At 37.1% G+C, this 14,615-nt stretch overlaps 1 protein-coding gene across 1 annotated transcript in view; it reads right to left on the bottom strand.

The window, feature by feature from the left end:
* The window catches only part of KCNQ (KCNQ potassium channel), a 462,308-nt gene extending 448,958 nt beyond the window's left edge, over positions 1-13,350 (bottom strand). The window contains exon 1 of the mRNA XM_065237553.1: positions 12,668-13,350. Within this exon, the coding sequence (XP_065093625.1) occupies positions 12,668-13,350 (683 nt within the window). The remainder of the gene's footprint in view (positions 1-12,667) is intronic.
* Between the last annotated feature and the right edge of the window lie 1,265 nt (positions 13,351-14,615).

Genomic DNA, 14,615 nt, shown 5'->3' on the forward strand with positions numbered 1-14,615 from the left:
CCCCTGCTCTCCACTACAATTTTAATTGGCATCAAAATCCTCAAAGTCTTTGTAAATTTGAACAAATTTGAAAAAAAAAAAGTAGGAAATGCTGGAGGATTTTGTAATTGGAAGGAGATAGTGAAGGTACTTGATCGCCTGTAATAATTTGTGGATTAATCTCATAAAAAAAATCCAAAATTTGCACAGGCTTATTCGGAAACTCCTTATGTGACTTTATAAATACTCTTCAGCCTCGAAGAAGATACATTAATTCTTAAATGTACACACTTCGAAAACTTCATGTAATTTTAAGTCTCCTAAGACCGACACATGTAAGCGACTCAAATGACATACAATTACGTCCGTTAGTATTTTTACATATCGTAAAATGAAGCAAAATTGTAATTTTACGCGTTCAAGTTTGTTGACATGTAAAATTATAATGAGACGTATTTTTCAGATGCCTACGGAATGTTCCGTCTATTGGCTATAGGAAAAGGGATTTACATTACAGATTTAACCAAATCCGCAATTTCGAATTCCTGCACAACATGTGAAAAGATGCAATGAATAAATTGTAAACAATGACTTTAAACGTCCATGATTCGTGGATTAAAACTCATTCAGAAAAATCGACAGCAGGATCTGGCAAAGTAAATTTCGTTTACCAGATGCTGATGTCGGCTTGCCTGAATGAGTTTTAATCCGTGAAAAATCGACATTCATTGTCATTGTTTACGTATGGTTGATTGACTTTTTAACATGTTGCGCTTGAATTCAGTAGTCCTAAAATAAAAATTAAGACAAACAGTAAAAGGGACTTCAGATATTCAAATACATATACAAAATAACCACAGAATTAAGGTGTCAAACTATTTTTGAATAAACATACTTCAGCTTTAGAATGTTGAAGTTTTTATTAGTCGAGTTCTTGCTAACATTACATTTACATTATAAATCAACTCATGTAAACTAATGTTATGAAAAATATTTCAAAATGGAAAACACCGGTATATAAAAATTATGGAATTTGTAATTACGTTCTGTAACCAATGATCTTTTATAGAGCTTCCACTATTTCTTGGATCACGACATCCGTGACGTGGTTTTTCAAAATTAGTTTAAGAAACAATGTGCTTTTTCGCACTCAAATTAATTTTTCCACCAATTTATTTTTTTTCTTTTTATTCTTCTTCAATTGATGCACTTGATGACGATTCCGGAACCTGATCGTCAGCACTGATTTCAGGATATGCTTCCTCCACCAGAGGGAGTTGAACTTTTGGAAGATCTTTCTGCATTGCAATCCTCCGGTGATAATAGATATTATGTATTTTTAAACTGTTGGATGGTTTGCCGGTTTGATATTTCAGCGGACAAAATTCCGGATGTCCCTCTGAAATATGCCGCATGACGTGTTTTGTCATTAATTTGAATTCCAAACATTCAAAACTGCATGACAAATCCGGACATTCCATCTGTACGTCTTTTTTTCGACCAACATGGCGCTGACGGAGGTGCATCTTGTATGCCGCAAATGACTTGAAAACTACCGTGCATTTTTCAATGGGACACTCAAAATGTTTATTATTTTTATGCAACCGAACATGCTTAATATAAAAATCAATATTTTCGATAGCCACATCACATATTTTACACTTTAGCACCATTTTTCTTCTGATTTTTTACTCAGTTCACATAAACGAACCGCTCACGGCCGACGACGTTGAAGTTTTCGCTTGCGTTGGCCCAGCGTTCGTTCGTGTAATTTTAAGTCATCCCACACCGAAAAAAAAGTGTGCCCGCATAATTTTGAGCACATGCATGTAAAATTATATGTCATGAAGTAATATTGTGAGGTTTATGATGAAAAGTTGCTATAATATGACCGCTAATTTTGTGTGCGTCTTTTGAACGTAATATTAAGTTAATTTTCTAATTACGTCATGCAATATTAAGTCCGTTTTTCGATTACGTCTCATTTAATAATCATAATTTTTTGGTGTGTATGGTTTTCTGAAAGACGTCTTAAATCGTAGTTTGAAATTTTTTGGAATATCTTATACCCCAATTTGGTGACATGAATTTCAATAAAAAATTTCCCACACGTTCCAGGATTAAGTGTGTCCAAACTTTCAGAGATCATATCTTTTCAAATTGATTGTTAGCATTTTTATTCAAATTTCAAGATCAAAAAGCATAACATAGCATATAACAAAGGGCACTATTTCACAGATGGTACAAGCTTCAAACTGTTGTTAAGAAGAAGACTTATTTTCATCCACAACAACTCACATCATACATATTTCGAGATCAAATGTGACCAAATCCCCTGGGATAAAGTTTCACTAAACTGAGTTTTCATAATCAATTCAATTTGAACAAAAGATCAAAAGAAATAACACCAATCCAATGATTATATCTTATTCTAGTTATTTAAAGCTTTGCGTTGTGAACCTTTCATACGTTTTGGTCCAACACAAACAAAGTTATGGAACTTTATCTACTGACAAAAAAAAAGGTTTAAGATAGTGAAAACATAAGAACCGCTCTCAAACCATATTTGTTGTTCAAACTTATGGATATGTCACTAAAGTGAGTACGAAATCAAATTGTATCATTTTCGAATGGCTGTAGCTTTATACACGGTAAGAAAAAAGTACCCAAAAGTAAGTTATTTTCACTCATCTCTATAGTGCAGGAGCCCAAAAGTTAGTAAAGCGGGTCAAAGTAGTTTTCATTTAATTGTGTGCAATTCCTATGAAATTTTCCACTCGCTTTCTACCCAAAAGTAAGTTAGTTGTACCCAAAAGTAGGTGAATATGATTATACTCAACGTTGGGTTTCCACACTTTACTACCTCTGTTGGGTGGTTTTGCTCCTCCGCTTTTGACAACATTGGAAGGAGGAAAGGATACAAACTAGTCAAAAGTAGGTAAAAGTGAACTGGGTACTTTTTTTTCTTACCGTGTATCCATTGGACATTTTCAATTAAAATTTGGGGTGAAATTAGTTCAATGTGAATTGTTTACACTGTGTAAGTTACACGCTATTTCAAAACTACCTAAATTTGGGTAGAATCTAATGGGTAGGAACTGTGCTGGGAATGACAAATTAACAAATGTATCGACATGAAACCGATCGACGTTGTTAATTTGTCAACTTGCTACTCCCAACATAGTTTACCCATTTTTGGGGAGGTTCAGTTTTGGCTGATTTTGGTGGATTCTACCTAAATGTGGGTAGCAGAAGATGTCAAAATGTCGAATGGACAAAAGGTCAAATGTTTCAAAGAGGGATGAAATGTCAATTGGACAATCGATTGAATGATAAGAAGAGGGATAAGAGGTTGATTGAATAATAATCACTAAATTATTAATAGAAAATGGTTGAATGGTGGTACATTTTGTTGTGAATCCCACTTGATCAGAAGCGAAGACAACAAATCTTCCATTTTCTCATACGAATGCTATGAGACAGGTAAAATCGCGTCATCTGCCGCTCAAAGGTAAATGCTTCGAGCGAATTTGATAGCAAAGATTACATCCTCAGAATAAGGGTTTGTGTATTTGCTCATTTTTTTATGCGTTGCTTCCACCTTTACTCAAGCGCAGTGCCATTGTATCTGTCGCTTGGATTCTGGCAAAGTTGCCAGTATTCTTGATTTGTTGTCTTCGCCAGAAGGCAAATAGTGGAAAGAATACTTGACAGACTTAAGGGGTTGAATATTAAATGATTTTTTTTTTATATTTGAAAGAACGAGCAGTTATGAAAAGAAAGAAAAATATGGATAATACAATGATAGCTGTTAGTGTCAGTGTAACCACGGATGGCAAACTATATTAACTATACAATCTGCCGATTAATTTAACTTCAGCTTGTAAAAAACCGAATTCTGTTCTGAAGGATTTAACCAGAGATTATAAGACAGAACGCGCAGAGATGAAAATATTGGGATCCTAATATCCAGTGTCATAAATTATAGATACATTATTATTCGAAAGGACTGTGCTTCTTTGTATGCAATATAATTATGTATTTTACTTAAGATATATGTGTGTAATATTATATTGTTTTCCCTCTTTTGACGTAGACTACGTCTTACGGGAAGGTACTGGGGGTAAATCGAAAATCTAAAATTGCGACCGTCACGAAAAGGTGTAAGGTTTTGAACACTTATAACTTTGTCATTTGTACATGAAATTAAAATCCAAATAGGCCAATCGATAGGAAATTACTCTCATAATCTGCTACAATAAACGCTTTTTCAATTATCCATAAAAAAACTGTTGAAAAATGTACAAATAAAAAGTGATAATTTTTAAACTGTTTTCATGAAATAAACGTTATCCCCAAACCCAGTCGTCACAATCAAGTAACATTTGGTTGCACATCGTGCTGCTAGAATCTGAAAAGTGATAAAATAGCGCTGCTTTTGTGCCTCAACTTATTTTGCCTCAACGGACGGCGGATGAGCAGGTAGCAGCAGCAGCATCAGCAGTAGCAGCAGCAGCAGTAGGAAGGCAGCGGTTCACATCAAGCGTGCAGCTTTCGAGTTTTCCAAGTACCTTGCGCGTCATTCCCGTCGAGATCACTGGCTGCTGGCAGCGCCGTTGCCTTGATGGTGCAAGCGCTCCGAAGTGAATCAATCTCCTTGTCTGAGTGATAACGATCCCACGTTCTACAAATCTCGATTACGTTTTCGAAATGACAACGCATTTTATCGTCGGTTTGGCGTAACTGATAGCTCGCACACGCATACTAACACCACTATATCAGGTAGGGGATCATTTTCCCCTCTCTGATGGAAGTGTTAGAATGCGTGAGTGAGCTACCAGTTAAGCCAAATCGACGATCAAATGCGTTGTTTACAAAAGCTGATACATCCCTTCGAAAAAGTAATCGAGAAATACTTCTTGAGCTGTGTCCCAATTACCGAGTTAAATTTATCTTGTGGTTAAACGTGACACTTCGTAAGCTATTTTCAATTTTCGAAAATCCCGAAAATTGATCGGTTTTCAAACAGAACTATGCCACGAGGTTATTCGATAACTCATCTGTAACTTTTAACCACGAGATAAATTTAACTCGCCAATTGGGTCACAGCCTTGGACGTAAAATAAGACACCATTCATAAATTAGGTAGAATTTTTTTGACCAATTAACCCCCCTTCCCCCTCGTACCGTGTTTTGATATACTTAATACATGGCCGGTCAAAACTTCTGAAACCCCTCTTCACTCTTAACTACTCCGTTATTTATGAAAGTTCCCTAAGCATTCGGCAACAGTCGTTGCTATCCCGAGCAAAGTCTGAGATCAAATTGAAATCTAAATTTGATGTTGTGATTTCGCTGATAATGATTGCTCAGGTTGCTGTCGTTTTGGTCGTTTTAACGGTTAAAATATAAAAATTGAGAGCAAAAAAATCTTCCTGTGACATCACATTGAAAACTATTTGTGTTATCAGTGAGAGCAAACTGAAAACTCAATGTGATATCATGTTGATAACAAAACAAGTAATCAATTTGATGTTATGCTATGGCAATGAAAACAAACCCGCAACAACATATTTTTGAAGAGCAAATGTACAGCAAAATGAAAACAAAATTTATCAATTGCATAAACTGAAATCAAATTAGGATTTCAGTTTGATGTTGATATCAAAACTTGATTTCAATTTGCTGTAATTTTGATGCTGGACTTTGCTCGGGATGTCTCAACAATGTTCTTTTTTTAATATACAGGTAGGGCTTCCTCAGAATGCTATAAAAAGCACACAAAAACTGGTTTGACATTTATGCGAAATTTCGGTATTGATCGTGAATATCTCGAGCACTGAAATTATCAGACGTTACCTCTACTTATGCTTTTAGATTAGCTATGTAAGTTCATCCTGAACATTGCATTATATCCTAAGTAACAATGACTGATTATCTTCGTCGACTTTCTCCTTGTATCCCCTCGGCCATGTAAAGGCATTCCCAGGTATTTTCAGTCAGGGGGCCTCATAGCCTAGTCATTAAATGCACGGTATTACCAAGCCAGAGGCGGCGGGTTCAGTTCCCGGTATGGTCGAGGGAATCTTTCCGGTTGGAAATTTTCTCGACTTCCCTGGGCATAGAGTATCATTGTGCTTGCACACAATATACATATTCATGCATTGGTACTGGCATCAAAAGCTCTCAATTAATAATTGTGAAAGTGCATTTAGAACACTAAGTTGAGAGCACACAATAAGCTAATATGCACTAAGCAATAAGCAGATCGATAAACGAAGCTTTTATCTAGCATATAATACGATAAATACAACGAAAAACGATTATGTGCTCAAGTTATTAACGAAAGAGAAATTCGACGAAGAGAATCGATCAATGTTATAATTATTTAGGAGCTAATGCAATGTTCAGCTTAAATATTATCTGCAATTTGTTCAATGTAGTGTTGTACCCTGTTACAGGTTGTATTGGCTATCAAAGGCAACAGGAAACGCACCGAGATGTGTTAATTTAAGTGAGTTATTAACAAAAGAGAGACTCGATCATCGCGGTTATGTCTTTATGCATGCTCACTGTCGAATTTGTAATCTGTGAAAGATATGGAAGTCCCCACCACAGAAACGCCCCTTATGCCAAATGATGCATGTGCGTCTACAAAAAGCGAACGAAATTTTTAAAAAACAGTAATATTTCGTAATTTTTTTTTTGCTCAATCGGTAGATAAAAGATGTACCGAGAACTTATTGGAAGGATTTATGGCTAAAGGGCGAACACGAAATTATTGCGACACCGAAAATGTCATGCCAATTTTCTTATAATGTTTAGAATCAAACCAAAATTTTAGGGTAGTTTTATACATATATTTACTTCAAAAATCAAAAGAAAAGTTAATCGATGAAGCCTTGAGTGTAAAATTGAACGCATTTTCGCTTGATGCCCTCCATCAAAGTCTTTACAGTGTCATCCGGTACCAGTTTCTCAGTTTTTTTTTCCATTTTCTTAACATGTCCTTCTCGTCTTTGACTGTCTTCTTGCTCTTCCGAAGCTCCCGCTTCATTATTTCCCAGTACTGCTCCACCGGGCGCAGCCCCGGACAGTTCGGCGGATTCATGTCCTTTGGAACAAAATGGACAGAATTGGCCTCATACCACTCCAGGACACTTTTAGAATAGTGGCATGATGCCAAATCTGGCCAAAATAGCGGAGCTTCGTCGTGCTGCTGCAAGAACCGCAAAAGGCGCTTCTCGAGGCACTCAGATTTGTAGATCTCGCCATTTACTGTGCCCTTTGTCACGAAAGGCTCACTCCTCAGTCCGCAAGAGCAAATGGTCTGCCAAATGAGATATTTGGAGGCGAACTTCGACATTTTCTTCTTCTTAAATTTGTCGTCCACATCGAACTTGCTCTTGCCGGTGAAAAACTCCAACCCCGGAATTTGCTTAAAATCGGCTTTTATATACGTTTCGTCGTCCATCACACAGCAGCCATATTTTGTCAGCATCTTCTCGTAGAGCTTCCGTGTTCGAGTTTTAGCCGTCGATTGTTGCCGCTCATCGCGGTTTGGGAAGTTCTGTACCTTGTATGTATGTAGTCCAGCTCTCTTCTTTGCATTCTGGACGTAGCTCTGCGACATGCCGATCTTTTTAGCCTAATCACGGCTTGAGACGTTGGGATTTGCTTTAATCATCCGCTTCACCTTTCCCTCCGTCTTTTTGTTCTCCGGTCCCGGTTTTCTTCCAGCTCCTTTGCCGTGGTCCAACGTCAACCGCTCCTGGAACCGCTTCAACACTCTCGAGACGGTTGAATGGTGAATGTTCAACATTTTTCCCAACTGCCGGTGCGACAGATCAGGAAATTCCAGGTGTTTGGAAAGAATTTGTTCTCTCAACTCGCGGTGATTCATCTCCATTTTCATTGAATCGAAAAACACGACTTCGAGTTTGACAGCATGTACACAATACAATGAGAAAGTGTGCAAAATTTGGTTGATTTTTACCCAATGGTAAAAAAGCTATACCCTGTTGAATGTGTCGCAATAATTTCGTGTTCGCCCTTTAATCGAGATCATCCCGATCAACTACGAAATGTTGCATAAGATTGGTGCAAAATTGTGCACTCCGTGTTTTTGTGTGCATTTTTTTAGCGTTTTGAAGTTAAATCGCTGTGGCAACCTTATATCCGATCAATCTCAGTACCACATAAAAATTTCAAGAGCACAAATATCAGCTCTCACAAAACTTATAGCAAAGAAACTGGAACTTCACGTTTGCTGCAGTGCAGTACACAAGGAGTTCCAATTTCATGAGTGATGTCACAACCGTCCAAGATTTGTGCCCTATCAATCTTGAATTCATTGTCGGACGCTGCAATGCATCACCTGGAAAAATACTTACTCAAATCATTAATTTAGAAACCAAATGTAATCAAATATATATTCGCATTTTACGAGGTCCTGAATTTAACCTAGTATTACTAAGTAGGAAATCCAAAATATGTACATAGGACCGGAATCATAGGTTACTTCTTCTGTATTTTAGTTAATATCTAGAAAAATGCACGAGAATTTCACTACACAGCTTAACGTAGTCTACGTCAACCATGCGGTCGTGTCTTGTACACAACCCCAGGTTTTGCCATTTGTCTTTCTTTGGACTATTTGACCATTTGTCCATTCAACCTTTTGTCTCCTTTCTATTTTTTCGAACGTTTGTCACCATTCAACGTTTAGTCTATACACATTGTTGTTCCTCTTTGGAGCATTCGATCGTTTGTACATTCGACCATTTGTCCATTCGACCTTTTGTGCATTCGAACTTTTGTTCATTAGAGCTTGTGCCCATTCGACTTTTTTTTCCTTGATTTGTTTTCCGTCGATCTTATTTTCTGCGCTGAGCACCAATGCTACCGACACCAAGGAGGCAGCTCCCACACCTGGACCCTACTTATCGACCCATCAATTCATGAACTGGGGACCAACGGCTTTACTTCCCGTGATCAGAGATGTTATGAACATTTCGGCGGTGCCGACTGGGATTGAACCCAGGCCTACTGGGGTGAGAGGTAATTCAACGTTTTGGCTTTTGTCCCGCAACCGGTTTTTTTTTACTTTAACAAGTGTTTGTGTAAATACAGTTTTTCTAAGTCATGGCCAGGCATGGAAAATCATTTGCATTCATTTCATACATTCATTTACATTCATTTGCCTCTAACTATTTTCATCAACAGCATTCCGCAAAATTTCGTATAGAGCTTTTGTAGGTTTTGTTATTAGCTACAAATTTTGGAAATCACACAAATCTGTAGCTCTTATGCATCACGAACCAGAGTGGGCAGAACTTGTTACTGTTTTTAAGTGAATGTAAAATACATTCACTGAAAAACAGTAGTGGCTTCTGTTTGCTCCGCTTCGTCATGCATAAGAGATACGGATTTGAATTGTTTGCAAAAGTTGTAGCTAATAAGAAAACCTACAAAAACTCTATACATCATTTTGCGGAATGCTGTTGAACAAAAAAGTTACAGGCAAATGAATGTAAATGAATGCACGAAATGAATGCAAATGATTTTCCATGCCTGGTCATGGCAAATAGGTGGTCAAAAAAAAAGCAAAAATTGACCTATTTCCAGCAATAAAAAAAAAATTTGGTTGTTAGCTTCCCCTTCATTTTTCTTTACCCCCATACATACTTCAAGCATGTTGGAGGTCTCCTTTCCGTGTTTTAAATTGCTTCAAACATGTTTTGAGTGTGTTTCTAACCTTTCAAATGATCTTTGCTTAACGATGTAGTTTGTGGTAGCGGGGGAATCAAACTGTTTGTATTTTATTGTAAAAATAATTCTCACGCGTTAATCAACTGTCCTTTACTCGAAATTTGCTAGAACAATACTCTCAATACTAATTAATCGTGTTTCTATTGCAATTCAATACACAGGACATGATTTATATTTACCGCCATGTTGATGTATTTTTGTTGTGATTTTTTTTTCAATCCATTATTTGATTTTGACTAAGATAGCCTTTATGTGGAATACCTGTAAAAATAATAAGATATAAAATGAAAATTAGTTTAATGATTAGCAGCTGGTTTGTAAGATTAAAGTTCTAGATTAAATGTTTGGATGTGTTAATCGTTGAAATATGATTTACAGCTTAAATGGTGCTACAGTTACAAGTTTAAATGTTCAAATTTAAACATAAGTTTTTCTATCAATAACGGCAAAATAAAAACAATCGAGCTCTTGTCCTGTTATAGGGGAAATGAAGGCTTCGGCATGCCAGACTATTTTCGGCAACCCAAATTGAAACACTATTTTCACTGGATTTTCTTCCGAAAACACTTCGCTGAATGCATGCAAACGATTCTTTATGCTTTCAGCTTCAATTTGACTATATTTTTACCACTTAGAAAAAGCAATCTAGCAAGGTTTTCTTGAAATGCAACTCCCGCACTACAAATTGTAGCTGATTTCGAGTTGCCGATAATAGAACAGCAGATTTACACGCAGTTCAAATGGAACGGTTGCCGAAGAAAAACTGGTTGCCGACAATACTCGCTCTCACCAGAGAAGATTGGAGCTTTGTAAAAGCGTTTCAAAACAGTTTTTGACAATTCTTTCGACTGAAATTGTTAGAGCAGCTGGCAGCAAAAGATTGTAAACAAACCAATACTGCATATGTGTGCGTTCCTTAGAGAAAAAGGCTATAGAAAGAAGGTTGCTGCTTAGGTTGCCGAGAATACGTAAATTCCCCTATATAATAAGAATATATGAATGAGTTAGGGTGAATGACGGCTCTATAAATACCTTTAACTACACATATACAACGCTTTATATCGCTTAATTTTGGCCAAACCATGCTCTGAAACACGATGTACACTTCCGATCATAAGTTTATGGTCAACCCAAAAAAAAAAAAACATATGTGATATGTTCATATATCAAGAGCCACATGTGAAAAAGGCATACAAGCTTTTTGTAATCAAACCTTTGTATGCCCTTTTCTCGCCAACCGAGGGTCACCCACGCAAACCAACAACATCATCGGGAAGAGTATAGTTTCCCTTACCCGGTGAGGATGATGGTTTGCGTTGGTGTCATATGGGTGGCGAGAAAAGGGCATAAGAAGGTTTGTTTACAAAAAGCTTGTATGCCCTTTTCACATGTTGTTCTTGATATCTGACATTTTACGTCAAATTTTCGTTCTCTTTAAGTAATTTGAAAGGTTGGGGCTTTTTGCATTGGTTAATGGCACAGTGTTTATATTTTCAAATTTTGTATACTAAACTTCACCCAAAGTTACAAAAAATTTCAAAATGTACCTTGAACCATAATGACTGATTTTCTCAGAATTGGGTTGGCCAAACTTTGAAATGAAAGCAGTAGTAGAACCCTTATTCTATTAACAACGGGCCACTTTTGAGAAAATTTGGAGGAAAACTTTAGAAAGTATTTAATTCATAAGAATATTTATACAAGTCACTGATCAAAAGTTTGAGGTCACAGTATGGTGTTTCAATGTTATAGGTTAAGGTGACATTTTTCATTAAAAGTTACCATGTATCTTAAATTGGACGTTTTATTTTTTATTTTGTGAGTGACCCCATATTTCTGATCGATGATTTGAATACGTACAGTGTATCTCAAAATTGATCGTACAGCTGTACTTAAATTTTAGAAAAACAGCTCTAAAGCACAAGTTAAAAAGGTACGTATCTGAATTTTTGCAGCTGACTCAGCATACATTAATCAATTATTAGCTCAGTATTGGGCAATAATTTGTTAAGTTTGCAAACATTTAGAGTACTTTAAGAAAAACGCCTTTTCATGAAAAACCTTATTTTCTTGAAATAAAATGAACATAACTTCTCGAAATTTTGATCAATTTTAGTCGTAATAAAGATCATTCATACGTCACTAATTTGATAACAATTCGTTCACTAGGTAAAAAGTTGAAAATCGAGCATTTTACTAAAATAAATCTAGCTTCATACAGGATCCTCCAATAAATACCAAAACTATAGCAACAAATCAATAAACATCTGTTAAACCACTTGCCATGATTTAAAAAAAAGAAATATCTATGCACCATGTAACAAAAAAAAAATGTTGCGTAGGGCGATCAATTTTGAGATACACTGTTTATTCATGATTCAAATAATTTAAAAAAATTTCCTCAACATTTTCTGAACTCGGTTATACCTGTCAATAACGTTGGGTATTTAATAACACCACTCTCTCTATTCTAAATTTGTAAGACCCAATTTTGAGAAAACCAATCATGAATATTCAGAGTAAACTTCGAAGAATCTTGTAACTTTAGGTGAACTTTTATTATACAAAATCTGAAAAATTATTTGACCCATTTTCGTACAAAATTAGTTTCATGAGTATCATGACTTAAATTTCCTAAGGAGAACGAAAATTGGACTTAAAATGACAGAGACATGAGCAATACAAATTTGCATGTTTATTTTTGGGGTGTTCCCCCTGGCGATAATAGGTAAAGGTTTTGCCGAAGCCGTGATTTATTCTATTCTTAAAAAATAAAATTAAATATTAGTGAATAATTCGATATCTTTCGGTATTAATTTATTTTTGCACAGTTAATCATGCATTGACCTACCGCTAAGATTAGTATCAAGGATCAAACACACGCAGCAGTTCGAAATTTTCCAAAGCAAACTCAAACCTTCTGTAGCCATGTTCGCTCTCGTCATCGTCGCCATTGTCCTCCAGCTCATCATCGTGGTGCAAATGGTGTTGATGATGATGATGATGATGATGATGATGATCACCATCCAGCTCACTATCTACATCGTCATCGTTTACCACGGCTATCATTTCGTCCAGTTCATATTCCACCTCATAACTCGCTTCATCTTCACTATCATCGTTCCCAGCGCTGTCCACGTTTCCGAACCCAAAGCCCCAGAACGTTGCCGGAGGACTGCCTGGAGTCAGTAGGCTCGGTGAGGATACAACCCCCTCGTCCCATTGTCTTTCCCCACTATTTTCTCCACGCCGTCGATCCAGCTCGGTATCATCAATAACGATTTTAATTTGCGGAACAGCCTCCATCCTGCCAACTGTTCCACCGAACAATCGCTGCCTTACACCAGCAGTGACGGCCGCGGCGTGACGATAATTATTGTTTTGATTAGGTTTATGATTGCAATTGTTGCTGGCTCTATTAGGTTGGCGTTGTTGCTCTTCCTGCCATTGTTGCAGCGTATGGGGAAGTTTATTTTTATTGTTGCCATTTCGAGTCGAACCAGGGATGATGATGTTCAAGGATTCACTACCGGCACCGTTACCTACTGCCACCACGGCCAGCGATGGCGGTGGCGGTTGTAGGATTTTATCGAGCGTCATCTGTGCGCGACGGTTGGTTCGTTAGTTGGTCGGTTGGGTTACTACTTTGCAGGTGAGTGTAATGAACTTGGTGCGAGGATTGCACGGCTGAAAATTTCTGCGAAGGAGTAGAACATTGTGGCCGTCCGGTGCGATTGGTTAGACAAAACGTTTTCGACAGAACGAGAGAGAGAGAGAGAGAGTTTCGCGTTGTCGAGATGTTTGATTCAGATTGGTTGTTATCATTATTTAAATCAGTTTCGAGCAAAGGTATCCTTGGAGAAAAGTTTAACAATTGAAATCAAAATATTGGTGGCCCAGTGAGCAAAGGTTCGACTTCCAGTTTAGTGGATCGAATATTTTCAGGTTAAAACGTTTCCCAATTTTACATCATTTCATCTATATTTTGAGCTTGATATCGATGTCACTTTTGGTTTATCACATTTGTGTGTGTGCAAAAAAGAACAAATCAGCTGAAACATGTTCACTAAGCGTCCTTAAATATTACCTAAATAGTAATTGAGTGACAGTTTGTGAACAGGTTCAGTAACACATTTTACACAGTGATACTTAAAGATTATCAGTTTCACCTACGACCTTTAAAGACTACAACCTTGAAGCCACTCTCCACAGCCCAAAGCGTGCACCTCTGTTAAATTTTATGTAGCAAGCAATTTCCATCTCATTTGATCGCAATTTTCCAGCAACGCAGCTGCGTAAGTTTGAGATAATATGATGATGATAATATTAATAATAATTTAAATCGCATCCGTGCAACCAATACAGTTTTCCGGCCATTTGTTCTGACGCAAAAAAGATGACGATACAGCACCCCTCAAATTTGGCTTTTCAGAATCTCTAATTACGCTTCACCATTGTTCCTCCAGCTATTCCATTGTTGATTCTTCCATACGAAAAACCAAGACAGTCGAAGAAAGTGCTCGACGTCTGAGCTGATTTCCGACGAGGATGGATATATTACGAACCAGTCAGTGCTGGGGGTGGGTAATGGGAAAGATGATGAAGCCGCATGTTTTGGTGAAAATTTGCAGCGTGTGGGGTACGATTTTGAGCTTCTTTGAAGTCTTAAGGTTGGGATGTTTTTTCTCTCTCCCGCTTCGAGTTATTATTTTTTGATGAGAACCATTTGGCAGTTCTGCTACTTGCTTATCTACTTTCATTGGATTCTTTGTATCCATTCGTTGGTTTGTTTGAATTTTTTCGGGTAGATTACTCATCTTACTGAGCAACGAATTAGCGGTGCTAATAGGAATCAATTAATTTGG

The sequence above is a fragment of the Ochlerotatus camptorhynchus genome, unplaced genomic scaffold (genome assembly GCF_037179485.1).
Source record: "Ochlerotatus camptorhynchus isolate MF236.1 unplaced genomic scaffold, CSIRO-AGI_Acam_v1.1 ptg000631l, whole genome shotgun sequence".
Classification (NCBI taxonomy): domain Eukaryota; kingdom Metazoa; phylum Arthropoda; class Insecta; order Diptera; family Culicidae; genus Ochlerotatus; species Ochlerotatus camptorhynchus.